We start from the raw sequence: 27,580 nt of genomic DNA, 5'->3' as shown, positions 1-27,580 counted from the left end.
ACGTGGAGTGGGGCTTTGGGAGGCCAGTCTGTTGTGTGTGTGGAAGGAATTCAGAGGCGCCCGCCCAAACACTTACCTCCAGGCCTGTGCCTCTTAGCCCACAGTTAGCACTTTCCTTCTTTGCTGGAAGCCAAGGCTTGTAAATATGCATGCCTGTGGGGGAAAGGAAGCACTAGGGAGTGGGGAGGACTGTGGGAAAGTGAGAAAATGCACATTCACTCCAAACACGGCAGTGTTTCTTTGGCTCCAGCTCCTTATTGCCAGGCAGGAATGTGGCAGTTTGAGAATGACGGGACAGCTGAGAGAACATGCCCTTGGAGCCTGGTAGACCTGGGTTTGGAACCTGGCTTCTTCTAGACACGTGACTTGAGAGAGCCGCTTCGCCTCTCTGAGCCTGTGTTTCTGTATCTGCAAAATGGGGCTGATCCTGGCTCCATAATCATGGGGTTGTTGTGGGACTTAAAGGAGAAGAGGGCTTCCCTGGTGGCTCAGTGGTAAGAATCCACCTGCAGTGCAGGAGCTGCAGGAGCCGCAGGTTCGATCACTGAGTCAGGAAGATCCCCTGGAGGAGGGCATGGCCACCCACTCCAGTATTCTTGCCTGGGGAATCCCATGGACAGAGGAGCCTGGCGGGCTATAGTCCATGGGGTCACAAAGAGCTGGACACGACTGAAGTGAGTAGCAAGCACACATGCGAAGGAGACAAAGCTCTGGAGTGAAATGTGCGTGGGTTCAAGGCCAGCCTCCCTTGCCGTGTGACCTTGGGCTTACTGCGACTTCTCTGAGCCTCAGTCTCTTCTTTTGCCAAATGGGAATGACAGTGCCTGTCCTGCCCACTGGTGTGGGGTGGAGAGTGGCTGTGAGGTGGGAGGATGGAGGTGGCATTTGGTGTGGGGTGAGGGACAGGTGCATCTGGTTACTCACCCTTGCCTGATACCGCCCCAGCCTCCATCGCTGGGATCCAGCGATCGCCTGGCATCCAGCCTCAAGCGCTCCTGTCCCCCTTAGGCTCCGAGGCTGCGGCTGCAGGGCTCTGTGCCGGCCAGTGCATCCTGAAGGTCAATGGCAACAATGTGACGAATGACGGAGCCTCAGAGGTCCTGGAGCACTTCCAGGCATTCCGGAGCCGCCAAGAAGAGGCCCTGGTGAGCCGCCTGGCAGCCAAGGGGATCAGAGAAGCCCTGCTCACTGGGGTGGAGGCTGAGGGCACCCTCCCTTCTCTGGGGAAAAGCCTGAAGGCACCACAGGGTTTTGGGTGGGTTGGGGCTGCAGACCTGAGGGCTGAGCTGGGCCTGAGCTCCGGGACCCCTCTGCTTCCCTGAACCTCACGGCCTCAGTTTCTACAGTTGTGAAACGGGTGTGATAAGACCTTCTTTTCTTACCATGTAGGCACGTTGGACAACTAGTCACATTGATGATAAGAAATTGATGTTATGTTTGGGTTGGGGACCCAGGGTTTGTGGACAGTGATTCACTGGTTTATTTAATAAGCATTTCCTACACACCTGCTGTCTGCCTGGCGTGTTTCTAGACCCTGGGGCCACAGGAGAGACAAGATTCCTGCTCCCATGGAGCTGACTTACGTTTTCAGTGCTCCCCCTTCCCTGGCTTCTGTGAGGAGCATAGACTGTGGACGCTGAGGGCCGAGTGTGGCTGGAGATCCCTCAGGAAGTTTCCAGAGTGAAGTCTGGGAAGGCTCTCTGAAGGTGGTGTCGCCGGCAGGCTGAAGCCCTGAGCTTTGGAGTCGGGACAGCGTGCACCTGGGCTCCGGGAGTCACGGCCGCCCCTCTTACTCTGCTCCCCACACAGGGCCTGTACCAGTGGATCTACCGCACCCACGAGGATGCGCAGGAGGCCCGGGAGGCCGCCGGCGAGGACCCCAGTGGCGAAGGGGCCGGAGAGGAAGACCAGCTCAACTCGGGTAATGGGACAGGCAGGCCATGAGACAGACGCCCTTGGGTCTGGGCCCTCTGTGTCCACACTCCTCCCAGTCCCATCCAGTCCTTCTCGATGCTGTAATTTCTGTATGAGTCTCTGATCGCTGCCGTAACAAAGTACGAGGAACCTGGTGGTTTAAAACCACATGCGTTTACTGCGTTACTGTTCTGAAGGTCACAAGTCTGAAAGGCGTCTCCCTGGGCTCTCATCAAGGTGCCAGCAGGCCGGCATCCCATCTGTGGCTCTTCACTTGCTTGTTTCAGGGAGACAGCTCCCCGGCCAGCCCTGTAAACCCTGCTTCTTTGTTGACCCCAAAGTCCCCAGCAAGGAGCCCAGAGCTGTCAGACACCAAGGCATCGAAAGCCCCTGATCTTCCCACGTCTCCTCCTGCCCCCAGCCCAGCAGAGCACAGAGGCGACCGGAGAGGAGGAGCTATTAGTCAAACTCCAAGCATTTAGTCCGCACCTACTATGTGCCAGGCTCAGTTCTAGATTCGGAGGATACAGTATGGATTAAAACAAAATAATCCCTGCCCTCGGGGAGCTGTTCGCCTGCTGCTGAAACACCTACAGCCTGAAAGAGGGGTCCTAAAGGAGACAGGCCGATGGGAAGAGGGAGAGACCGGAGGCCAGCTCTGAGCTTAGTTTTTGCCCCTCTGAGAGCAAAGGGCTGTGGGCCTCCTTTCCCAGCACATGGGTGACCCCAGTGATGACGATGGTAAACCACACTGGGAAGAGCTGGTGGTTTCGAAACTTCCATTCAATAAGTAGAAGCACCTACTATGTGCCAGGTCATGTTCAAGGAGCTGGGGAAACAGGAGTGAACAAGGCAGACGGGGTCTCTGCCCTTAGGGCACTGACATGAGGGGAACAAGACAATGAAAAAAAGAACAAAAAAATTGATAATTGGTGGCATAGCACGGAGAGTGAGGGGGAAAGGGTGACTGTGTGTGCTGAGAGTACTCTTTGGAGCAGGTGGGAAGGAAACTGCTTCACGCCATAAAGTGCCTCCTTTCTTCCTAGATACATTGCTACCTAGCTGTGTGACTTCTAAGGAGTCACAGTCTCTCTGGGACCCTGTTAATCTGGACTGAAACTGGGCTCCATAAAAACACTGGCTTAGCAAACTAAAAAGGCTGAGTAGGGTTAATGAGCTTCAGGTCTGGCTCGATCCAGCATTTCGTATACTGAGGAGGCCTTCATTTTCTCCAGGTCTCAGCTCTGCTCCTTCTGTGTTGATTTCCCTCTCACATGCTCTTTTCTCTGCCTAGTGGCTCTGGTAACTTGAAATCCAGTTGAAAAAGAGGATGTCTCCTTCCCTTTGTAGATCCAAGCAGATCTCCCTGTCATGGGCTCAGCTTGGGTCACATGCTTGCTCCTGAACCGGTCACTGTGAATAGAGGAAATCACACATGCTGAATGGCCAGGCTTTGCCTCTGGGGGAGGGTATGGATGGCAAATGAGTCCTTTTCGGAGCCCCAGAGACTGTGAATGAGACTCAAGGCTTGATTCCTAAAAGGAAAGTCTTTTAGAATAAGAAGTGAGCAACAGTGGGCTGGCAAAAGTGAAGAGAGCTGCAGCACAGATTTCAGTGTCCCTGTCTGTCTAACGTTGGCTGTCCGCGGTGCTGGGTCCGGGGGCTGGCTTGGTGTGGGGTGGTGCCCCTTCCGCGGGGTCACCTGTCCCTCTGGCTTCCAGCCTTCCCGCTGATGTCCCTGGGCGCCCAGCCGAGCCAGCACGAGGACAGCCCTCTGGTCAGCCTGACAGTGGACAATGTGCATCTGGAGCACGGCGTTGTGTACGAGTACGTGAGCACGGCGGGCGTCAAGTGCCACGTGCTGGAGAAGATCGTGGAGCCCCGCGGCTGCTTCAGCCTCACTGCCAAGGTCTTGCTGGCTGTGGCCCTGCCCTGGGGGGTGGCGCAGCCTGACTCCCATGTCCTCCGAGTTAGCCTGGGGAACCTCAGTCCTAATCCCTGCCCCTCCACTTGGTAGCTGTGGGGCTTAGGAGACTGACTTCTTATCTCCTAGCCTCAGTTTACTCATCCTTTAAGTGGGCCAATAATAGACCTGACCCACATGTGTATTACAAGGTGTATAGTAGTCACCCAAGATAAACCCCTTAAGACTCTCCCAGGTGCCCAGTGAGTACTCAGTAGCTGTTGATATTTCTCCAGATCCTTGAGGCCTTTGCTGCCGATGACAGTGTCTTCGTGCAGAACTGTGGGCGGCTCATGGCCCTAAGCAGCAACATGAGGACCATGTCCCACTTTGAGTTCCGCAACATCTGTGACACCAAGCTGGAGAGCATCGGCCAGAGGATCGCCTGCTACCAGGAGGTGCCTGCACCCTACAGGGTCTCAACTCGGGGTGTTTCAGTTGTAAATGTCAAATCCCAACCCAACTTAGCTTAAACAAACAGGATAATTAACTGGTTTATATTACTGAAACGTCCATAGGTAAGCTTCAGGCATGGTTGTATCCAGCACTCAAACAGATATCACACTGTTACAAGAACAGGACCTCTCTCCTTCTCTTGACTTTGTTTTCCTTATTGGTTTTGCTCTCAGGCAGGTCCTTTTCACGTGGTGATAAAATGGTCCTCAGTAGCTTTAGCCTTAGCAACCCCAGTAGAAATAGAACACGATGAGAGCTCTCGTTGGCTTGGCCTGGGTCCCCTGCCTAGGCCTGTGCAAGTTCTGCAGGAATGGGGAGGCAGCCTTACTTGAACCTCACAGATGCTGGGTCAGGGAGAGATGTTCCCCCAGGACACCTCAGGTGCAGCTGAAATGGAGACCTCTAGGTGGGTAGGTACTTGGAGGCCTCACATTCCTCCAGGACTTCCTTGAAATCTGGGTCCAGTGAAAGGCAGTGCAGGGGAATTTACTTTTCCATTTGGACTTATAGGCATTTTTTTCAATTTTGGAATGTCTGGCCTAGGTTAGGATAAAGTGGGTACAGGAGATGTGCCAGAATTCCCAGACCCCTAAGTAACAACCCCATGCCTCCCTCCACCTTTCTCAGTTTGCAGCTCAGCTAAAGAGCAGGATCAGCCCACCCTTCAAACAAGCACCCCTGGAACCCCATCCACTATGTGGCCTGGACTTTTGCCCCACCAACTGCCACGTCAACCTCATGGAAGTATCCTACCCCAAGACCACTCCCTCAGTTGGGAGGTCCTTCAGCATCCGCTTTGGTCGCAAACCCTCCCTCATCGGCCTTGACCCAGAGCAAGGTAACTGCATGTGTCCATCAAAAATGTGTTCAGGTCTCACAGTACAATACTTAAACAAAAGCACTCCTGAAGGCCAACAGGCTAGAGCTGGAATGGTGGCTCTGTGGTCATCATGGTTCCAGATTCCTCCTATCTTTCTATGCCACCATCTCTAAATGTTGCTTTTATCCTGAAAGATGCCTCATGGTATATAATGACTGCTGGAGTACCAGCCATCATGTCTACATTCCAGGCAGGAAAATGATCATAGTAGTTAAGAGCGTATTGGCACCAAATTGAAACTTGCTTATTAAAGCAGTTTAATGTATTAAAAGAATATTTTAAAGGGAAACTTTTTTCATTTACTGGGATCCTTAAAATGGGTTTGTGAACTTTTCCTCCCTACTGTAGGTCACCTGAACCCCATGTCCTATACCCAACACTGCATCACCACCATGGCTGCCCCATCCTGGAAGTGCCTGCCTGCTGCGGATGGGGACCCACAACGTCAGGGTCCCAACGACAGCAGCTTTGGGCCAGCCAATGGAGCCCTTGGCCAGGAGGACCGAGGCCTGAGTTTCCTGCTGAAGCAGGAGGACCGTGAGATCCAGGATGCCTACCTGCAGCTCTTTACCAAACTGGATGTGGCCCTGAAGGAGATGAAGCAATATGTCACTCAGATCAACAGGTGAGCCCTGTGTCAGGGTCAGGATTTCTCAACATCCGCGGCATCAACATTTTGAGTAGGATTATCCTTTGGCGTGGGGGGGTGTCCTGTACATTAGTGGTTATTAGCGGTATCCCTGGCCTCTACCCACCAGATGCCAGTAGCACTCCCTTCCCTAGCTGTGACACCTAAGATGTCTTCAGATGTTGTCAGATGCCTTCTAGGGGCAGAATCATCCTGATTGAGAACCGCTGCTCTAATGAAAGGATGGATGTAGGCAGCATTGTCAGTAGAGGCTGAAACTTGGTGAAAGGTTTGTGGGGGGAACTTCATTATTTCAACACTGCAGAGAGAGAAAGACGACTGGACATGATGGCCCTTTTGGTGCCATACAGCAGGACACAGCACCACCTACAAAGCGTTCTCACCAACACAAGTCGCACAGTTCTCTGATCACAGTTCTAGGCTGGCTAGATGATGCGGGGCATAAGGGAGGCTGAAATGGTACGTCAGGGATGAAGTTGGCTAAATCCAGAAGGTGGGTGGTTCTAGGTGACAAATGACCAGGGGGCCTGTGTCTTGAAGTTCAAAGTCTTTGCTCCCACAGGCTGCTGTCCACCATCACAGAGCCCAGCTCCAGTGGGTCCTGCGACCCCGCCGTGGCCGAGGAGGCCTCCTCCCCACCGCTGGTCAGCGAAGAGAGTGAGATGGACAGGACCGACCACGGGGCCAGCAAGAAGGTGTGCTTCAAGGTGTGCGAGGAGGATCAGGAGGACTCGGGTCACGACACCATGAGCTACCGGGACTCCTACAGGTGGGGGCAGGCCTGGCTTGGGAGGGTGTCGAAGGGTTTGGTGTGGAGGCATAGCTGAGGCCCCGGCCGTGGAAAGGTCAGAATCAGAAGACGTTTCTCAGGAAGCTGTGGGGCAGGGTGCTATCGCCTACCCGTGTGGTTTGTGGTTCTGGGGAGTTATCTGAGTCCCACAGCACACCCTGGACACAGTCTTCAGCCTCCCTCCCCCCAGACCAACGTTTCAGGGCCTGCCCCCTTGGGGACACCACTGATCCTTTCCACCTCGATTCCTGTCCCCATACGTTGATGGAATGTAGTCCAAGAAAAAGTCAAGATCTGTGTGTTTTAAAACCAACGTCAGGCCTCAGGTTTTTGCAACAAACACTGTTTTTCCTTGATCCAGGGAGTAAGACTATTTTTTTCCCCTCGTAACTCTCGAGGATCTGAATTGTTTTCTCCTGGTTAATTATTAAGATTGGTGAAGTCTTAATTAGTGTGTTGAACAGACCGAAAACTCAAAACTCAATTTCCTGTAATAAACCGTGGAGTGCATGGAATTCCGTACCACAACGCAGCGCTGTGGCCCCCAGTGAAAAGGCTCTCGAACATCTGATGGTTGTGGTTAAACTAGAACCTTGGAGGGACACTTCATATGGTTTGGGGCAAAGAGAGAACTGATAGAATTTGGCGAGGCCGTGGGCCCTGTCCTCCCGGCATTTATAGCCTTTCAGTCTTCAAGGGGCCTGGTGTTTCTTGGTGTCTGTGTAATGAGACGGCTTGGCTGACTGGGTCCCATGTTCTTGGAACCTTGTGTCCACAGACCAAGATCTTATCTGTCTGTGTTTGCATTCTGACATTTTTGTATCCTCCAATTTTTCCTTTCAATTGTTGGAAAAGTGAAGGGAAGAATTTCAGCGTTGTGGTTTTTGATTCCCCATACCTTCTGAGTTCCTGGGACGCAAGCTAAGCACACACAGCCCTTGTTCTTAGGAGGCTTCCGGCCAGGCCGTGTGTTCGAGTGTGGGGGTGCAGATGTATCTGAGGGCAAGACTGTCCCACGAGGGCAGTGACGGTAATTACACCCGAATGAAGATGAGTCACTGTCCACCTACCATTTCTGTGTTTTTATACCGAGGCCTAGAGAGGTTTCTCCAGGGTGGGACCTAGGAAACTCACCGGGACAACCTTCCCCATCTCTGGCACTGCTGGCTGGCCAACAGTGCTCTCTCTGGGCCAGTTATCTACCCAAGGGTTTTGTCTACGCTCCAGAAAGTGGGTTCCGGATGCTGGGACTAGAGGCTGTGAGCGGGGAGGCAGAGGGTTGACTCACACCTTCCTCTCTGCCACTCTGCAGCGAGTGTAACAGCAATCGGGACTCTGTTCTGTCCTACACCAGCGTGAGAAGTAACAGCTCTTACCTGGGCAGCGACGAGATGGGCTCCGGTGAGTGCCAGGGCTGGGGGCCCCCTGGCGAGATGGTGCTTTGTTTGTTTTTATTTTGTTACACTTTCCTACACATCCTCTGGTTTTCTCTTACGTTGCATGGCTTGGTAATGGTTTTCCTTCCCTCATTTTGCGTGTGTTTATTGCACACCTGTTATATGCTAGGACCACAGCCGTGGATTTTGAAAAGACAGGCCCTTGTAGAGCTCATGTTCTTTGTGAGTGTTGTGGACACAGAACAGATAAAAACACTCCAGTTACTGGATGGGACGAGGGCTCCCGCATTGCTAAAACAGGGCGACCTGATGGTTTCCAGGAATGACATGTGCTCAAACCCAAAATTCACACAACACAAAAGAAGTACATGAAAATCAGTCAGAATCTCAGCCTCTCCCACAGAAATGACCATTGAGGATATTTGGGGGTCACTGGGGAACGTGTATTTCTGCACAGAGGTGGAGAAATGTGAGTGGATGGCTGGAGGGACAGACAGACATAAAGAAGAATTTATAAGTCAGGGTGGCTCACTGGGGAAGAATCTGCCTGCCAATGCAGGAGACACAGGTTCAATCCCTGGGTCGGGAAGATCCCCTGGAGGAGGAATTGGCAAACCCACTCTGGTATTCTTGCCTGAAAAATCCCATGGACAGAGGAGTCTGGCGGGCTGCAGTCCATGGGGTTGCAAAAGAGCTGGACACGACCAAGCAACTGAGCATATACATTCGATTGTATGTTACTTGCAACTTTCACCGAAAGACAAATTTGTTTTAATTTTCATGGATTTCAGCCTTTAACATTTTTATTTTGTGAATGGGATAGACACTCACATGGTTCATAATTCAAAAGGCATGAGTGGGAGAGGGTGGGTGGTGACAAACGTCCCTCCCATCCTTGCTCCCCGGCCTCCTGGTTCCCAAGCTCCCGCTGCCACTGCGGTTGTGTGTGTCCTTCCGGAGGTAGTCTGTGCATAAAAATTTAATTTTAATTATACTTCAGTTTGGCAGAAGAAAAGGAAGCTCAGGAAATATCAGAGCTATTTCTGAACTTTGGATAAATGTTTCATCACAGAAGCTATTCAGCTGCAAAAACTACCCCTGGGGAGGTTTTAGGAAGGCGATTTAAATGAAACGGGGATGAATGAGAGATGTGGGATCTGGTTCCTTCACTCGTTTTCAGAGTGAAAATAGTAACAGTGACTTACAGTTGTGTAATGTTTTAGTTCCTGTTGCCCATTTTGCAGATAAACAAACTGAGGCTCAAAGAGGCCAAGTGATGTGTGCAGCGTCGCACAGCTGGGACCTGGATCTGTCAGGCTCCAAGTCCGCTGTGGGTTTCGGAGCTCTGTAGCTACGTTGCCTTCTTGTGAGAGAGCCTGGGAAGGTGTGTGATGGGGCAGGAATAGTTGATGGCTGTGGTTTCTTCCTTCTGCCAGGGGATGAGTTGCCCTGTGACATGAGGATCCCATCAGACAAGCAGGACAAGCTTCATGGCTGCCTAGAGCATCTCTTTAACCAGGTAGGATCTTTGTCCCAACCCTGGCCTGACCTTGAGCTCTTCCCATCACCCCAGGTAAGAACCTGTAAGCCAGGAGCCAGGGCAGGGGCCAGAGGTCACAGGTTCTAGCCACTTGGAGGGCCCCTAGGGCCAAACTAACCCGGGGCTTCCTTTCGCCCAGGTGGACTCCATTCACACACTCCTCAAGGGGCCAGTCATGAGCAGAGCTTTTGAAGAGACCAAACATTTCCCCATGGACCACAGCTTACAAGGTGAGCAGAGAAGAGTCCTCAGGCAGGGTGAGGGGGTGGCAGCCCGCATCCATCAGGGTCACAGCCTGTGATGTGGCGCGTGTGCTGGATGGCGGGCAGGCTGCCTGGGCCACACACTGCCTGCTGTGCCCCTCACCTGCCGAATGGCGTGGGCCAGCCCAGGGGCGGTCAGCAAGCTCAGCCCATGGGCCGAATTTGGCCCACAGCCTGTTTTTGTACAGACTATGAGCTGAGAATGATTTTTCATTTATCGTGAGTCATCAAAACAAAACAAAAGAAAACGTGTGACAGGAGCTGAGTGCCCTGCAAAGCTTAAATCAGTTCCTATCTGACTCTTTACAGAAAACGTGTGTGGACCCCTGGGCTGGTCCCTGAGCCCTTCCGGGCCTCCGTCTGCCCATATATAACACAAGGGGAAGGGCTGGAGCACAGTTTGCCAGACCTCAAAAACCCTTGACCCTCTTCATCGTTTTAGAGACAGTCATAGACTCTGCCGACATTTTTACAGTTTTAAACTATATTCATTTGCTGCCTGTATTGTTATTGATAGATCTTGTCTGAAAAAGTGTTTCCCTTTAAAAAATTTAATTTTGAAAAGAACTTATTAAACTTCCAGTAAGTGGAAAATCATCATAACATGCCATAAAATAACAAGTCCAGTGGAACCAACAATGAAAAATGCCCTTGTGCTGTAGTTAGGCACTGTCGTCTGTCCAGAGCTCTTTGTTGTTTATTCACGAGAGGGGTTAACAGGTTAAAGAAGTGTTAAGGACTTGACGGCACCAAATTGAGACTTTCTTCTTGAAATGATGGAGAGAAAAATAATCAACATTTATGTCTTTCTACCTGCCTTTCCTCTTGTTTACCATCGACCCATCTATGCATCCCCCACCCATTTATCTACCCATCCATCCATCCATCCACCCACCCACTGACCCTCTACCATCCACTTATCTTTTCACCCACCCATCCATTCATCCACCATCTGCCCACCTACCCGCCCATTCATCCATCCATCCATCCACCCACCCACCCACCCACCAGCATCCATGCATCCATATATTCAGTAAGTAATTTCCAAGAACCAACTTGTGCTCAGCCTTGTGGTGGGCTCTGGGGCTTGTGAGATGAATGAGACACTGCCTCTGACCTCCAGGAATTTCCAGTAGGGTGCAGGAGGAGAACCAGTTGCTTCTAAGTGAGGGTTGGAAGTGGTGAGGGGTTGGGGTGCCCTAGCAGAGCCCCTCCGACTATTTCAGGGTCATCTCTGCCTGGGATGGACCTCTGAAAGAAGAAATGTCAAACTCAGAGGAGCCAAAACCATAAAATATCTCAGAAACTTGAGACTGTGTAGCAGACACGAGGCCGAAGGAGCAGAGGCCTCTGTCAGCCTGTCTGGGGTCAGATTCAAGTCCCATCTTGGTCACTGCCTTGATGAGTCACTTTAGGCAAGCCACTTTCCCCCCTCTGTGCCTTGACTTCCTCCTCTGTGTAGGGAAAAGGTTACGCTAGGTTATAGCTCATGTGCCAGCTTGGTTGTGGCTGTGAGGGGGCAGGACCTGAGGATGCTTCTGTGACTACATTCAGGCTCAGGAGAAGAAAATGCCGAGATTCATTTGTGATTCTGCATTGGATTGGTTGCGCCTGCAAGCAGTCCCATCCTCAGACTAGTAGAAAGGAGTGCTGAGATTGAGTGGTGATGTCTGCCATGGGTATGGTACTATCCATTAGCAGCACACTTACCATCTATTTGTCTTCCCATGGACCAGATGATACCCAAGGCTCCCACCAGCATCCTTGACCTAAGATTCTGAGCTTTGGAATCTAGTGATGGGACAGAGGCCTCGGTGGCACCATTTCTCAAAGCTCCCTGTCTCTTTCCTGCCCCCCTGTCACTTTCCTGCTCCAGAGTTCAAACAGAAAGAGGAATGTACAATCCGTGGCCGGAACCTGATCCAGATCAGCATTCAGGAGGACCCCTGGAACCTCCCCAATTCCATCAAGACCCTGGTGGACAACATTCAGAGATACGTGGAAGGTCAGTCGGGCAGGGAAGGCTGTCACGTGGCGGTCTTGTGGCCTCCAGTTCTCAATGTGGAACATGGGAGGGTCCACCTCTGTGCCCACGTCTCTCTAGGCCCAGGGAGAGGACAGGAAGAGCCAGTGCCACTTCTCAGGGCCCTGGGACAGTACACACGTGGTCAGGGAACTGCTCATCTGGGGTGCCCGGGGCCTTTCTCGCAGAATCAGGAGGCTGAGAAGGCCGAGCTTGTTCCTTCCCAGTTTCCAAAGCTGTGGATTCAGTTAGGTTTCTTTTGTTTATGATCAAGGTTACAGGTGTGTGTTGAGGGGAGAGAGGGTCCTTATCAGACTTGGGCCTCCAGGTAGGTGTGGATGCTCTAGCGTTAAAAACTGTGAATCTGCTTCCAATACTTGTCATCTGAAAGCCCACATGCAAGTCTAGACATCTGGCTATTCTTGAACAAGCAGGCGATCTGGCAGTAACAGGCCTGCAGTCCTGCATTCACACTTGCTTGGAGATGAACGGTGGCCTCCATCTTTAGGTTGGGGAGGGGAGCCTTCAGGCCAGGTGGACCCCGCCATACCCCGTGGCCCAGGGTCTGCTTCACGCCCCTTATGTTACCTGCCTGGCCCTTGGCAGCATTTGAACCTGAGGCTCCTGGGTTAGAAGGAGCCCAGGCCAGGGAGACATTTGATCAGCATAGCAGGGGGTGCTTGGCCCCAGGCTCATGCCCCCAGGAACAGCCCACTCTGAGTTGGAAGTCTGGGTTGGCCCTGAGCTGTCCTGTTTTCCAAAGCTGTCACTGGTTAAGAACATGGACTCTGGAGCCAGATGGCCAGGGCTTGAACCCCAGCTCTCCCAATTATTGGCTGTGCGATCCTGGCAAGTTTCTTGATGTCTCTGTGCCGCAGTCTCTCCACTGTAAGATGGGTCCACAGGGCGCCTTCCCTTATGTGTTGCTGTGAGGAGTGAGTCAGTACAAGTAAGGCACTTGGTACAGGGCCTGGCACACTGTGAGTCCTCAATAAGCAGACGCTGGTGTTCCTGTCACACCAGCCCTGCATCTTGGGGCCTCCCCAGGATAGAATGTATCACAAGAGCCCAGACCCAAAGCCCTTTCGGTTTTTCTAAGCCCCTTCTGGGCCCAAGAGCCTTTATGTGAAGGAAAGAAACCAGGATGTTAGCCTGTGTCTGGAAGGTCTGAGCTTTGTCTGCATGTGGGCAGGGCTTGGCCGTGTAGGGTGGCGTGAATAAGTACCTTAGGATGCGTGTGAACTTATGTGAGCACCCATTGTATATGCCCACGAGCAGGTACGAGGTGTGGGCTGGGGGCTCTGGCCCAGGAGTTGCAGGGGCTGGTTTCAGTCTTTGTTCGGCGGGTGCAGATAACAGTTGGGGTTTCACCCCCTGGATGTCCGAGGTTTCTGGAATCCACCCAACACTCATTCAAAGCTTCCTGAACCTGGCTGCGTGTACCCAGAGCTTCACTGCAAAGCGGGGCAGAGCACGTGGGCCGGGGGGCAGGCTGGGCTCTGTCGGCATCTTCTGCTTACTCCACTCAGCCCTCTCCCTTCTCGGTCCCTTCTCCTTCCAGATGGAAAGAACCAGCTGCTCCTGGCCTTGCTGAAGTGCACAGGTGAGGGCTTTGAAAGGGCAACTGTCTGCAATGTGCACGTGCCGGGTACACCTGGGAGAGGCTGTCCCGGCAGCTGGCGCTCGTGACCGCAGCCCAGGGAAGGCCTCTCCTGCTGACCAAGGTTGACTTCCACAGGGTCCTTGGGGCTTGCCTGTGGGGGAGGTAGCCCTGTGGCCTCTAGCGCCTTGAGAACTTCTCGGACCTCACTTCCTCCTCCTGTGTCCAGGGGACAAGTCTCAGGCCCTGGAGCTAGGAGCACTCTCTCTTGTCACCTCCCAGGACTGGGCTGATCTCAGTGAGGACCCAGCATAGAGCACTGATGGTTTCAGAGGCTTTCTGCTGGTGGAGCCCTCAGCCCCAGCCTGGGGCTTCCTGCCCTTGCAGATGGTGGGAAGGAAGAGGGGCTGATGGGCGCCCAGGGAAATCTTGGAGGTGTTCTCTGTCCCATCCTTCCAGAAATTCTCAGCCATGGGGCAGCTAGAATAGGATCTAGGTCAAAATTGGGCACGGAAAACCTGTTGGCTGTTGCCAGTCATCAAAAATAATGCCTTTCGGTGAATTCCCTGGTTCAGTGGTGAGGACACCGCACTTTCACTGCGAGGGCCTGGGTTCAGCTTTTTTTGGGGGGAAGCTAAGATCTCGTAAGCCGAGTAGTGCAGGCAAAAGCAAAACAAAAAATCCCTTTCTGAAGATTCAGTTCAGTTCAGTTCAGTCGCTCAGTCGTGTCTGACTCTTTGCGACCCCATGAATCGCAGCACGCCAGGCCTCCCTGTCCATCACCAACTCCTGGAATTCACCAGACTCACGTCCATGGAGTCAGTGATGCCATCCAGCCATCTCATCCTCTGTCGTCCCCTTCTCCTCCTGCCCCCAATTCCTCCCAGCATCAGATAAGAACCCTAAATGACCAATTTCCTGAAATTGGCCAGTTCTGCAAATCACATCACAGGCAGGGGCCAAGGAATTGGAGGTAGTGGGGAGGGATGATAGGAAGAAAGTGTACTTCTCAAAAACAGAGAAAATAGTAAACTGCCTTTCTTCAAACATGGAGCTTGTTGTCATTGTCATTCTCAGTCAAGGCTGAGACATTTCCTAATTAATAAAGGAACAGCTGAAGGTAGGGGTTTGGGGCAAGTGTTAGGGAAATCACAAGTTTGTTTTTTAAAGATTTTTTTTTTTTATGAGGATCATTTTTTTTTCTTAAGTCTTTACTAAATTTGTCACAACATCGCTTCTGTTTGATGTTTTGGTTTATTGGCCGTGAGGCCCGTGGGATCTTAGCCGCCCCCCAACCTCCTACATCGGAAGGTGACGTCTTCATCACTGGACCACCAAAGCAGCCCCTGTTTTATTTTTATTTTTTTAAATAGGCAGAGGGGTCATTGAGAGAGTTGAGTTTTGACACAGATCGGCTTGCTTTAGGAGAGTCAGTTTTTAAAGGAGTTGGCTTTTGGTGCCGGGGGATGGAGAGAATTTTGGCAAGTTGGGCCCAGATGGGTGGTCCGGTTAGGGGAGAGGGGGCTAGCTCGGGGCCTCGGGGTGCCAGCCTGCTGATGGCCCCGCGTGACCCCTCCGCCCCCTCCACCCGCAGACACAGAGCTGCAGCTGCGGCGGGATGGCATCTTCTGCCAGGCCCTGGTGGCCGCCGTGTGCGCCTTCTCCGAGCAGCTGCTGGCGGCCCTGAGCTACCGCTACAACAACAATGGGGAGTACGAGGAGAGCAGCCGGGATGCCAGCCGCAAGTGGCTGGAGCAGGTGGCGGCCACGGGCGTCCTGCTGCACTGCCAGTCCCTGCTCTCGCCAGCCGTGGTGAGTGGGGCCCGGGGAGGGCGCGCTCCGCCGTCACGCTCCTCGTTCGTTCATTCACAGCGGCTCACTGAGAACCTGCTGGGTGCCCCTGTTCTAGGCATCGGGGACCCGGCGCTCGACACACAGCACCATGTCCTTATATCAGGAATGTTATATCCTGACTTTGGGGAGATCGAAATAAGTAGCCAAGGACATGGATGGTGTAGACCTCTGGTCCTCACTGGGGCACTTCTGCCCCCAGGGGGCACGTGGCAACGTCTGGAGACGTTTTCGGTTGACGAAGAGGAGGTACTGGTGTCTGGTGTGTAGAGGCCAGGGGAGGGGCTGCTCCTCCAGGGTGCTCAGCCACCCCAGCCCCCAGCCAAGAATTATCTAGGCCTCAAGTGTCAGTCGTTCTGCAGTTGAGAGACCCTCACGTATAGTGATAAGGGTGAAGGAGAAGAATTAAGCAGAGGAGGGGGCAGGAAGGTCTGTGGGCAGTGGCAGTTGAAAGTGTGATAAGGTGGCCACCAGGAGCCTCACAAAGAAGGTGACCTCTGACCCAAGAACCAAAGGAGGGGAGGGGATAAGCCATCGGACCCTGGGGAGGAGCCCTCCAAGCAGAGAAGACAGCAGGTGCAAAGGCCCTGAGGCTGGAGCAGGCACGCAGTGTTTGAGAAACAACAAGGTTCCCAGTGTGGCTGGAACAGTGAGCCCAGGGAGGGGCGGCAAGTCCTGAGAACCCCCCGGGGTCTGACTGTGCGGGTCTTGCAGGCTCTTGTAAGACTTTGGCTGTTCCTTCAAGTGGGTGGGAGCCAGGGGAGGGTTTTGAGCAGAGGAGGGACAGGATCTCACTTTGGCACTTAAAGGATCACCTGGGGCTGCGGGGTAAGGGCAGAGGCTGGGAGACCTGTGAGCAGGCATTTGTGATGATCCAGGTGAACTTCCTCAGTGCAAGTAGCTTCTGGTTTAACCCTTGCAGGAACCCCAAGGCAGGTCCTTTATACCCACTTTTTAAGGATGAGAACACTAAGGCCCAGGGAGCGGGTGGGAACTGTGGGAGTCCTATGCTAAGCCCAGTTCCCCCAGCTGATCTGCTTTCTCTGCATCTTCTCTTTTATCCCTCATTGCCCTGCTTATTCACTCTCAGGGATCAGTATCAGGGTGGGTCCTTCTACCAGCCCCTGGGGGTGATGGCAGAGCCAGTGACTCAGCATTGTGGGGTACCGGTACTTAGAGCCAATGCCCCCCAGGAATAAAAACCTTCTCTGTGGTATTTGTTCCTCTACCCGCACGCCCAGGCCGGAGCTCCCCTGGCTTCTGCAGCTCTGAGCCTCCTAGACATTTTCCCAGGTGGGAGGAGAAGTCACAACTGCAGGCCAGTTGGGAAAGTGTGGCCTTGGGGTTCCCTCTGCTGGCCAGTGCTGCAGACGGGCGCCCGCCTGATGGCAGATACCTTCTCACTTGATTTCTGGACATGAATACCCAGCCCTCACTTTCCTTCTCTTAGATGAAGTCACCGAGACCCAGTGTGTTAATTCATCAGTCGACAAGATATGCAGGCTCTGAACTGGGTGCTGGGTTGGAACGGTTCAGTGGGATTGGTGGGAGGGCTCAGGAAAGAGAGCCACCCGGCACATTAGAGCAGAGGTGGGCTCTGACCTGGAAGAGGTGGGACAGGCCTGGAGTGAATGTGATCTCCTCTCCAGCTCTGGAGAGCCCTGCACGGGACCTCCTGCCTGGAAGGGCCACAGCCTGGTGTGTCAACCGGAGTTGAATCGCAGCATCTTGAAATAAAACCTGGGGCAGGGGTGAGATCTGAAACTCCTCCACCCTGTCTTCCTCCTGCAGAAAGAGGAACGGACCATGCTGGAAGACATCTGGGTGACCCTCTCGGAGCTGGACAACGTCACTTTCTCCTTCAAGCAGCTGGATGAGAACTGTGTGGCCAGTGAGTGATTCCTCCCACCCCCACTGAGAGAGTCGGGGTTCTGGGGTGGAAGGGGCTGCTCTGGGGTCACCCTGCCCCTCCCTCTGCCACCAGGCCAGCTGCCTAGGGTTGACCTGGGACCCAGTGCTTTCAAACCGCCTGCTCCCAACATATGTGGAAGAAGGGGGTCTCGTTTCATATAAGCCCAGCCATCTCCAACAGCACTTAGGAGGGAAGAACAGCCAGGACCCAGTTCTTAATGAAAACTCCCAGAGATAACCTTCTTTGGAATGAAGATGTGTTAAGATTTTCTAAGAACTTAACACCATAATTTTCTTCTTTCCTTTCGTTCTCCCTCCCTCCCCCCATCTTTCTGCTTGCCCACGCGCTCATCCATTTATTAATCTACTCATCCATCCACCCATCTATCTATCCATGTATTCATTCACCCACCCATCCCTCTACCTCCCTCTACCCATTTACCCCATCCATCCACCATCCCATCCATCCACCCCCTCATCCATCCATCCACATCCCTATAATTACGAGCACATCCTGTGTGTAAGGCTCAGTTTTAGGTTCTGGGGCTGCAGTGGAGAGAGACGTGGCCATGGTTTCTGCCCTCCTGGAGCTCACAGTCTAGCCCAGTCTCAGCCCTGACTGCACTGGGATCCCCCAGGGAGCTTTTCAGATACTGAAGCTTGGTCCTACTCCTGGCCCTGGCAATTCGGATTCAATCTGTGGGATGAATCCTGGACATTGGGATTCTAGATAAGTTTTCCAGGAAACTTAAATGTACAGCCAGGACTGAGAACCGCTGGGCTCAGTTCTAGAGCCATGGTTCTCTGTGATCCCTGGACCAGCACCTGGAGGACTGTTAGAAAAACTAATTCTGGGCCCCATCCAGGACTTCCTGAATCCAAAACTGGAAGTAGGGCCTAGAAATCTGTGATAATAAGTTCTCCTGGTGATTTTGAAGCTAGTTTGAAGACCTGGACACAAACTTGAGCTGACTCTGTGAGCTAGTGGAGGACAAAGGAGCCTGGTGTGGGGTCACAGAGAGTTGGACATGACTTAGCAACTGAACGCAGCAGCAAAATTTGAGAACCACTGGTCCTTTTTTTTTTAAATTGTTGTTGTTTTTTATCACCTCCCTGAGGATCCTATTTAGACAATTTTTTGCTGATCGCCACACACCCCCATGGGGCTTCCCTGGTGGCTCAGACAGTAAAGAGTCTGCCTGCAGTGCGGGAGACCCAGGTTCCATCCCTGGGTCGGGAAGATCCCCTGGAGAAGGGAATAGCAACCCACTCTAGTATTCTTGTCTGGAAAATCCCATGGATGGAGGAGCCTGGCAGGCTACAGTCCACGGAGTGGCAAAGAATTGGACATGACTAAGCGACTTCACTCACTATGAAGTTTTAGTATGATGGATAAACTGTATATCCGTTTAGGTATTGTATGTATGTCTGTGCTTTATACATGGAAAGGATAATGTCTTTTTTGCCTTCCCCATAAGAACCAGTTTTCACCTCCTTAGAGGCAATAGCACCCTGTTGAGAATATGTGGACAGGAGTCTAGTTGGACAGTGAGTTTTGTTTCTGGTGCCTGTTGGAATTGGTTGACAGTGGCTGCCTGTCTAGAGGCCAAGTTGGGCTCAGAGAGAATCACCGATTGATTAGTGATGTCTGCACAGACATGAGATGGGGTGCCAGTGCCACCCGGCCGTGTGCTCTTCCCTATGGGTGTAAGCAAGATGCAGGTGCTGTTTGAAGGCAGCTTCTGCCCGGTGGAGGCCCGGGGCTACCGGGCGAGGGTGCAAGGAACCTTGGTGAGGCTCTGAAGACAAACGTGGACGACTCCCCAGCTGGACAGAATCAGTGTCCGGTTTAAGAATTAAGCAGTGGAAACAGACCTGTTGAGGGAGGGGGAAAAGGAAGGTCAGAGGCTGCTCCTCTGAGCGTGGGGCACCCCTGGACGGGAGGGCAGGGAGGCCTGTAGCCGCGGCTCTGAGGTCTGAAGGAGGGTCTGAAGCTGCCCTTACAGCTGTGTCCCTGGCCCACCATGTCCCCCCACAGATACCAATGTCTTCTACCACATTGAGGGCAGCCGGCAGGCGCTGAAGGTCGTCCTCTACCTGGACAGCTACCACTTCTCCAAGCTGCCCTCCCGCCTGGAGAGCGGGGCCAGCCTGAGGCTCCACACTGTGCTCTTCACGAAAGGTGAGCTGCGGAGACGGGCCGTGGGGGCCCCACGGGGGAACGGCTGTGCCCGCTGGGGGCCAAGCACCTGCCTCGCCCGTCTTCTCCCTTCACAGCTCTGGAGAGCATGGAGGTCTCGCCTCCTCCAGGCAGCCAGGCTGTGGAAGATTTGCAGCAGGAGATCAATGCCCAGTCTCTGGAGAAGGTTCAGCAGTATTACCGCAAACTCAGGTACCTGCGTGGGCCTCGCGCTGGGGCCAGGATCCTGGACACTGTCACCTGGAGGGGGCCTTTGCGTGGAAGGCACCAGAGAGCCCCCAGTGCCTGGGAGGGCAAAGTGCCGTTTCTTGAGCACCTACTGGGTGTCAGTCCCTCTGCCTACACGAGCTCCTCAGATTCTCACAGTAGTTACCTTTCTAACCCATTTTACAGATGAGGGAAACTGAGGCCCAGGGAGCACACCCAAGGGATGCAGCTAGACACTGGCTGAGCTGAGCTTTGAACTGGGTCTGCTTGGCTTCGTAGCAGGTCCTGCCAGCTGGGAGGGGATGCCTGTTTCATTCTGCATGGGGGAGGGAGCTGTGACGGGGGGCCCTAGGATCCTTGAGCCTGTGAGTGAGGGGTGTGACCCCAGGGCCTTGGCCCTGCTCAGAGGAGACGCCCGCCCCCCCCACCGCCCCCCCCGCCCCCACCGCCCGCCAAGGAGAAGAGGAGAGTAGGGGTCACATTCACCAGGAGGAAGCCTTGGGCCCAAGGAAGGAGCCCCACTCCTGCTGCCCTGACTCTGGCCCCTTCCTCCTTCCGCCTCACCTTCTCCCGCCATGAAGAAGGTGGGCTGAGAAGCAGGACACCAGGGTGTCAGGGTGTGGTAAGCGGGCCTAGCCCAGCTTTACCATTCGGAAATGGGAGAATGATACTTTCATTTGTCTGTGCAGGGAGAACAGTCACCTCTGTTATTACATCTGGCATCTCTTTGGATCGATCAGTGCCATCGGTCTGTTCTCTGCCGTTTGCTGAATATTTAAAATATGGTCTCTGTGATCTGCATTCATCCCTTCCTTCAGCACCTGTCAGTTGAAACCTTCTGTGGGCCAGGCTCTGTTCTGGGTGCTTGCTTAGGAGTCAGCAGTGACTGCACAAAGCCTGTTCTTGATGGAGTGTAGATTCTAGAGCAGCCATGGCCCCTGGACCCTACCACCCTGTTTTGTCAATAAAGTTTTATTAGCACACAGCCATGTTCATCCCTGTATGTATCGTCTATGGCTGCTTTTGTGCTGCAACAGCAGAGCTGCATAGCATCTCTAGAGAGACAGACTGGTCCACACAGCTTAAAATGTCAACTATTTGGCTGAGTGCTATTCTAGAAGGGGAGATGAGCAATAAACCAGTAAATGAGCAGTGTCACATGTCAAGTGATGGTGGTGTCAGAGGAGAGACGCACCAGCACGGGAGAGAGAGTGGGGTGCTGATTCAGATGGGCAGTCGGGGGAGGGGGCATTTGAGGACCCTTCCTGCTTCCTCCTGGGCTGTTGGAGGAACAGGTGACTGTGGGCATGGAGAGCTGTGTCAGCCACTCTCCCTGATTCGTTTCGTTGAGTTGTTGGGAGACAAAGAGGCTGCGGTGGGGCAGGGGTGGGAGAAGGGGATGGGATGGGGGGTGTGGTGGCCCCAGCCTCACACTTCTCATCTCTTTCAGGGCATTTTACCTGGAACGGTCTAACCTGCCCACTGACGCCAGCACCACGGCAGTGAAGATAGACCAGGTGTGCCCTCTCTCCCCTCACCTGCCGTGGAATCTGGGCAGGGCCGGGGGTTTGCCGGGTTGGACAGTGACCAGGGTGACACCCAGCCAGAATGCTGGCTGGGACACTGCCTCTGCAGTCCCTTCTCCAGGACGTCTCCTGGGGTCCCCAGCACCCTCCCCATTCTAGAAATTCCAATTTCTCCCTGACCCGCTTTAGAATTCCTTAGATGATGTGTTCTCCCTGGCACCCCCTCCTTGCAGCATTGCTCTGGGGCTAGAGCCCCACGCCGGATATGGCCACGCAGTGTTCTTTCTGTTTGTTTCCTGTTTGTTGCCAGCATTTGAAAGTCAGAAGATTTCCCATAAAACAGAGGCTTCTGGCCTATCCTGAGTAATGGAAAGATCTGGCTGTTCCAGCCACGCTCCTGTGTGTCACACTCGGCCGTCTAGGGGCTGTTTCCCCCCCCAACCCCTGACCCACCCCATCCCCTGCGTGCTCCAGGCCTTTCTCCCTCTGCCCAGGCACTACTGGGCCTCAGTTCTGAGGGTACTATGGGGGCTCCTGGCCTCAGGCTGTGAGGCTGGGGCTCCAGGAGAAGGGGGGGGGCACGGCCCTTTGGGGGTTTGTAGTCTGCTGGCAGAGTCTTAAGATGACACAGAAAGCCTTGGCCAGAGTTCTGTGCCTGCATTGGCAATGCCCGACAAGCTGGGGAGCAGGGGGTGGAGAGTGGGGGCACTGACTGTTCCCGGGGGGAGAGGCTGCCGTTTAGAGAGGACGGGGATGGGGAGAGGCTGCCGTTTAGAGAGGACGGGGAGGGGCGCTGGCTCTTGGCTTCACCTGTGCAGGTGAAGAGAATTCGATGGGAGGATAAGGCCTGAACCATACTGTGCGTGCCGAATGCCAGCTTGTGGGGCAGCCGCAGGGGTCGTGGAAGAATTCTGGCTCAGTCACCCGGTGACAGAGTGGGGAAGACAGCTGCTGTGATGGAGCTGGATCGGAGGTGAAGACTGGGGCAGAAGGCCGGGTGGGGGGCCTCCTTTGACCTTCCCGGCGTGTGCACCTCGCAGCTGATTCGCCCCATCAACGCCCTGGACGAGCTCTGCCGCCTCATGAAGTCCTTGGTCCACCCCAAGCCTGGTGCTGCCGGGAGCCTGGGCGCCGGCCTCATCCCCATCTCCTCCGAGCTCTGCTACCGCCTGGGGGCCTGCCAGATCGCCATGTGCGCCACCGGCATGCAGAGGTGCGCGGAGGATGCACAGTCGGCGGAGGGGGCGTGGCCGGACCTCTAGGCGGGTGGGGCCCCAGCGTGGGGTGAAGGAGGGCGTGGTCGGGAGGGGGCTGGGCGTGCCTCTGCGGGTTGGGGCCCCAAGATGGGAGATGAGGCCTGTTTCGAAACCTGGTTCTTCCGCTCCCTGTTGAGCCCAGACAAGGCCATGGCCCACACTCGGCCTCAGTTTGTCCTCTGTGAGATGGGACCTCAGGGGAAGGTGGTCCTGGGAGAGCTGCCGAACTTCCCAGCCCCCTGACTCTGGTTGGCGTGACCGAGCGGCTGAGCCGTCTGGTTCTGCTGGAGCATCCATAGAACACGGGCAAGAATGGGCGCCCGTCTTGGTTGGAGCCGGGCTAGACCACTCTCTCGCTTCTGTCCGTTGTCCCTGCTGCTCCGATCGGGGTTTTGGGTGCTGTGTGGGGGGCAGGACGTCGCCCACGTCTCACGTGCTGCCCCCCACCCCTTGCCACCCCACTGCAGGAGCACCCTGAGCCTCTCCCTGGAGCAGGCGGCCATCCTGGCGCGGAGCCACGGGCTGCTGCCCAAGTGCATCATGCAGGCCACAGACATCATGCGGAAGCAGGTAAGGTGTCTAGGCCCCAGGGCCCTGTCAGACTGCAGGGGAGGTGCCCAGGCCTGGGCGTGGTGAGCTCACAGCCCAGGTGCGATGAGGGGCCACCTGGGGATGGGGCTGATGACCGTGTCCCCTCTGGAGGGGCTGCAGATCATAGCTTCTGGGGATCTCCCAGTCACCCCACCCACACCCACACACTTCCTCAAGTGCCCTGCGCTCCACGAAGAGACAGCTGGGCCCTCACTGTTCTCTCTTTCCAGGGCCCCAGGGTGGAGATTTTGGCCAAAAACCTCCGGGTCAAGGACCAGGTGCCCCAGGGTGCCCCGCGGTGAGTGGCTGTTCCCCCCCCACCCCTTCCCTCTGCTCCCTTCCCTGGGGTTGGCCTCACCGCAGACAGACGCCCTGGCATTCAGATGGGTCCTCCCCTCTCATTTATGGGATCCCCTACTTTGGGAAATGGCAAATAGGACTTAGTCTGTTACCTCCCAGGGCTCCCACTTTGGCTGGGAAAGTGAGGCCGGTCCCAAGTGAAGTGTGGGGCAATGATCTGTGTGCCCCACCCCCCCAAACTTGCTCACCCAGTGCTGCTTCTCTGCTGCCCTCAGAGCCCTCAGCCCACCTGCTTCTTCCTGTCCTCATGGCCTCGTTGTCTCCGAGTCAGTGTCAGACCTTCTCATAGCACTGTGCGCAGCCCCCTGTCCTAGTAATAATTCATTTTAGTGCGTTTTCTTTCTCCATCCACACTGTCCTGATTTGCTTTTGACATCGGCCCACACTTTTTAAATAACTTTTTATTTTGAAATAGTTTGACCACAAGAAGTTAGAAAAATAGCACGGAGTTTTCAGGGGTCCTTCATGGAGCAATGCCCCGTCCCCCCCACCAGGATAATGTCTCATGTAACCACAGGACATTGTCAAGACTTAGGAAACGGTGTTGGAGCAATACAAGAACTCATACAGATCTTACATGTGTTCTAGTAGCTTTTGCCTACACTGTTGGCCCGTGTTGCTTTTAAATACTTTTCAAAAATTTATTTCTTTATTTTTTATGAGTTTGGCTGTCCTGGGTCTTGGTTGCCGCGTGTGGAATCCTCATCATGGTAGGCAGGATCTTTAGCTGTGGCGTGCGAGATCCTTACTTGTGTGTTCCTAGTTGCGGTGTGTGGGATCTGGTTCCCCTACTAGGGACTGAACCTGGGCCCCCTGCATTGGGAGTGTGGAGTTCCAGCCACTGGACCCCCAGGGAAGTCCCTTAAATGCTTTTCTATGTCACTTCCCCTGCTCCAGGCACCATTCCCATCTCTTTACCTATGTTGACTTATTTGCTTAAACAACAACTCTGTGAGCAAGGTACTCATGTTATCTGCCATGGGCAGTGGGGACAGTGAGGCCCAGAGAGGTTAAGTATCTTGTCCGAGGTCACACAGCTAACACACAGAATCAGAGCTGCCCTTCTGAACCCAGACCATCCCCTTCCTGACCCCTGTGCCTTCCTGCTTCCCTGTCTTGTCTGTGTCTCTGTGGCCATCTCCTGTCTGGTCCCCCTGCCATCCTTCTCGCACGGCATATATGCTCTCTCCTGCTTGAAACCTCTCAGTGACTCCTTCTTACTTGAAGGTGGGGCTCAGAATCCTCCCAGTGCAGAAAGAAAGCCAAGGCAGGTCTGCACGTGCTGCAGGGAGAAGCCCCCAAGATGGATTAAATGAAAAACTCCAGGGGCAGAGTGCTGGGTCTACTTGGCCACCATTAGTGTGGAAAAATGCACAGATACCCACACGTGTAATCACACACCCACACGCGTATCTTGACACACACGGGTGCATGTGTTTGCGTTGTATGTGTAAACCCCTTGCCAGTCTGGAGGGAGCAAGACTGCTGAGGGGCGGGGACTGGCCTGCTGGAGCAGAGTGTGGGCAACCTCAGTAATTTTTTACTCTGCATCTTTTTACACCTGCTGAGTTTTGCTTTCTGGGCATGATTGCACGTTCACATAAATCACATGTTGCGACGATAATAATAACGGGCCGTGGCCGCCCCTCATCCTCTTCACCTCCATCCACCAGGCTCTACCGCCTCTGCCAGCCACCGGTGGATGGAGACCTCTAAACGCCGAGGTGCCTGATGCCCGGCTGCATCCTCTGGAGCCGGGGTTCACAAGGACACAGGGGGCCACGCGGCCTTCTCCAGAGCTGGCCCAAGGCCTCCACTCCGCCTGCCTCGAGATCTGCCCGGCCTCCTCCATCATGTCACCTCCTGGGAGGATAAACGGTGCCCTGACTCGTGGATGAACTGGAGATTGGCCCTGGCCCAGCACATTCTCCACACTTCTGCCAGAAGCCAGAGGGGGTCCTGGGGACCCACAGAACTGATGGGTGCCTCCAGGGCCTGGGCTCCTGTCCAGAAGTCCCCAGGACACAGGGGAGATGTCAGGGGCGCTGCAGCTGGAGGCCCGTGGCCCCAACTCCCTCGGGATGACTCAACCTGCACTTTGGAAACCCCTGGTTTCCTTCTAAGCCCACATTCCAGGTGACCACACGTGTCTCTTCCTCACCTTAGCTTCCAGATCCCCCTCTAACCCTGTACTAACCTCCCCAATGGACTCAGAAAAGCCAGACCTCTGCCAGGAAAGACAGAGGGACAGGGCACAACACTTATTACCAAGAGGACGGTTGAAAGCCACCCTGGCTTCCTCTATCAACGCCATTAGAACTGGAGCCATCAGCCCAGGGCACAAGATTTGCCCCACTTTATTTATATGGCGTGAACTCTCTATGGTTTATTTTGGGATTTTTATGTTGTCATTGGTTGTGTTGAGATTCCCACCTCACCCCGTCCCCCGCCCCACCGCCCCCCAGGTTGTGTGAGTATATATTTGCGTTTTAAATTTCAAAGAAAGCTATATTGTCTAACAGGGGACCAACATAAAGTAGTATTGACAACTTTTCCCAGTTCTACTAAAAAAAAGAAAAAAAAAACTAAATTATTGAAAATTCAAAAAATGTCAGTATTTCATCTTTTTAAGTATTAGGGTCTTAAGATCTTGCTTACAGGTATCAACTAGGGTTCCTTTCCCCACCCACCTTCAGTTCTCTAGCCATTGGCCTGTATTAGGGTGAATCACTTTGTTCTTCGAATGACTGGCTCCAAGGGTTTCAGAGGTGGCTGGGCCAGGCCTGGGGGCTAGAGGGAGTTGAACCATCCACTGGAGAGGCAGTCCCACACCAGTGTCTGTCCTCTGTGGTAGAGGGGCTGCTGGCAAACCCTGAGTGGTGGCTTCTGTAATTTATTTTTTAATGTTAATCCAGAGCAAGGCAGCAGCAGGGCATTTGGGACTTCTCAGCCAGCCAGAGAGACAGGAAGCTACCCTGCCCACCAGGGCACAGGAACCTACACAGGATCTACCCCCTGTCCGGCCCCCTTCCCCACCCTACCCACCCCTGGAGTTTGTCCCCTCCAGCTCCTGTCACCAGCAGGGACATGCCTTTCCAGCCTTGGCTGATGGGTGAAATCAGGTGTAGGTTTCCCTCTGCCCTGCAGGCTTGAAGCCGCATCAACATCTTGGCTCCCTGAATCCCCAGGAGTCACCTTCCCTCTCTTGCCACCCTGCATCAGATTGCAAGAGGTGAGCTTGTCGCTGGACAGAGGTGGCCTGATACAAATATAGGACCCCCATGGCAGAAAGGGAGAGGGTTCCCTGCGGACAAGGGCGTTGTGCACTGGTTTACTTTACAATGTACAGATCTTCTCATTCAATTCATGATAGATTTTTTTATTATTATTAAAAGTTGGTTTATAATACAAAGATCCTGATCTGTGGTGGGTTCCTTTGGGGGTGACCCTGGTGGCATTGGGGGTGGTTGGGCCTGCACGTGTCATAGGCAGAGTAAGCAACGGCTGTGAAGATGGCGCGGAGGACGGTTCCATCGGTACCGTGAGTTACCACACTGAACATCAGTTTCCTCCTCTAAAATGAGGGCAGTATGTATATATTTTCTGCAGGGGAGTGGTGAGGACTACCCGAGATCGCGCGGTGGGTCTGCATCTCAGATGGGCCAAGAAAATCACTGTCTTTATGTATGTGTATTTCGCCTTTGTTTTGGGTTCTGAGTACTCATTTCAGTGTGATGGTGGAAAAAAGGGACTATTTCTCTAGGCATTCCCTTGCCTCCTGCTGGTGTCCTGCCAGGACTCCCTGTCTCACGTGTGCCCGAGGATCAAGGTGGTCTGAGGGACGGGCCATCCATCACCCCAACCTGCAAGGTCCATTCGGTCCAGAATCCCACGGGAGTGGAGCTCCAAATGCTCAACACATGGTTGGCTGGTTCCTGGCCAATCAGAATTCACACTGGCCACACACGGGCCAATCAGAACAGAGCCATGCAGATATGGTACCGCACACTGGGTCCTGTGGTCTAGGTCCCAAGGCTGTCCACCGGTTCTCACCTGCCAAGGCCCTGAGCCATCTTTATGAAGCTGCCTGGGTCTGTCTGCCCAGGCAGAGAAATCTAATCCTCAGGCCTGAATTGTCTGCCCCATGCCTTTCCCCGTCTCCCTCCCTCCTCCCTACCCTGTTCCTTCCCTCCCCCCTACCCT

At 53.9% G+C, this 27,580-nt stretch overlaps 1 protein-coding gene across 2 annotated transcripts in view; it reads left to right on the top strand.

The window, feature by feature from the left end:
• Positions 1 to 26,791, top strand: part of PREX1 (phosphatidylinositol-3,4,5-trisphosphate dependent Rac exchange factor 1) — a 181,152-nt gene extending 154,361 nt beyond the window's left edge. For both annotated transcript variants that reach the window (XM_025001304.2, XM_025001303.2), the window contains 21 exons: positions 1,009 to 1,145; positions 1,810 to 1,921; positions 3,636 to 3,823; positions 4,114 to 4,275; positions 4,961 to 5,171; positions 5,562 to 5,838; positions 6,425 to 6,631; positions 7,965 to 8,053; positions 9,486 to 9,568; positions 9,729 to 9,819; positions 11,729 to 11,857; positions 13,437 to 13,478; positions 15,070 to 15,287; positions 17,118 to 17,217; positions 19,276 to 19,419; positions 19,515 to 19,629; positions 21,095 to 21,161; positions 22,211 to 22,383; positions 22,894 to 22,996; positions 23,248 to 23,315; positions 25,051 to 26,791. In XM_025001304.2, coding sequence (XP_024857072.1) covers positions 1,009 to 1,145; positions 1,810 to 1,921; positions 3,636 to 3,823; positions 4,114 to 4,275; positions 4,961 to 5,171; positions 5,562 to 5,838; positions 6,425 to 6,631; positions 7,965 to 8,053; positions 9,486 to 9,568; positions 9,729 to 9,819; positions 11,729 to 11,857; positions 13,437 to 13,478; positions 15,070 to 15,287; positions 17,118 to 17,217; positions 19,276 to 19,419; positions 19,515 to 19,629; positions 21,095 to 21,161; positions 22,211 to 22,383; positions 22,894 to 22,996; positions 23,248 to 23,315; positions 25,051 to 25,093 — 2,759 coding nt within the window. In that variant the 3' untranslated portion in view covers positions 25,094 to 26,791. The remainder of the gene's footprint in view (positions 1 to 1,008; positions 1,146 to 1,809; positions 1,922 to 3,635; positions 3,824 to 4,113; positions 4,276 to 4,960; positions 5,172 to 5,561; positions 5,839 to 6,424; positions 6,632 to 7,964; positions 8,054 to 9,485; positions 9,569 to 9,728; positions 9,820 to 11,728; positions 11,858 to 13,436; positions 13,479 to 15,069; positions 15,288 to 17,117; positions 17,218 to 19,275; positions 19,420 to 19,514; positions 19,630 to 21,094; positions 21,162 to 22,210; positions 22,384 to 22,893; positions 22,997 to 23,247; positions 23,316 to 25,050) is intronic.
• The last annotated feature ends 789 nt before the right edge of the window (positions 26,792 to 27,580 follow it).

This window comes from Bos taurus, chromosome 13 (assembly GCF_002263795.3).
Source record: "Bos taurus isolate L1 Dominette 01449 registration number 42190680 breed Hereford chromosome 13, ARS-UCD2.0, whole genome shotgun sequence".
Classification (NCBI taxonomy): Eukaryota; Metazoa; Chordata; class Mammalia; order Artiodactyla; family Bovidae; genus Bos; species Bos taurus.
This window is presented reverse-complemented; position numbering and strand designations above follow the sequence as displayed.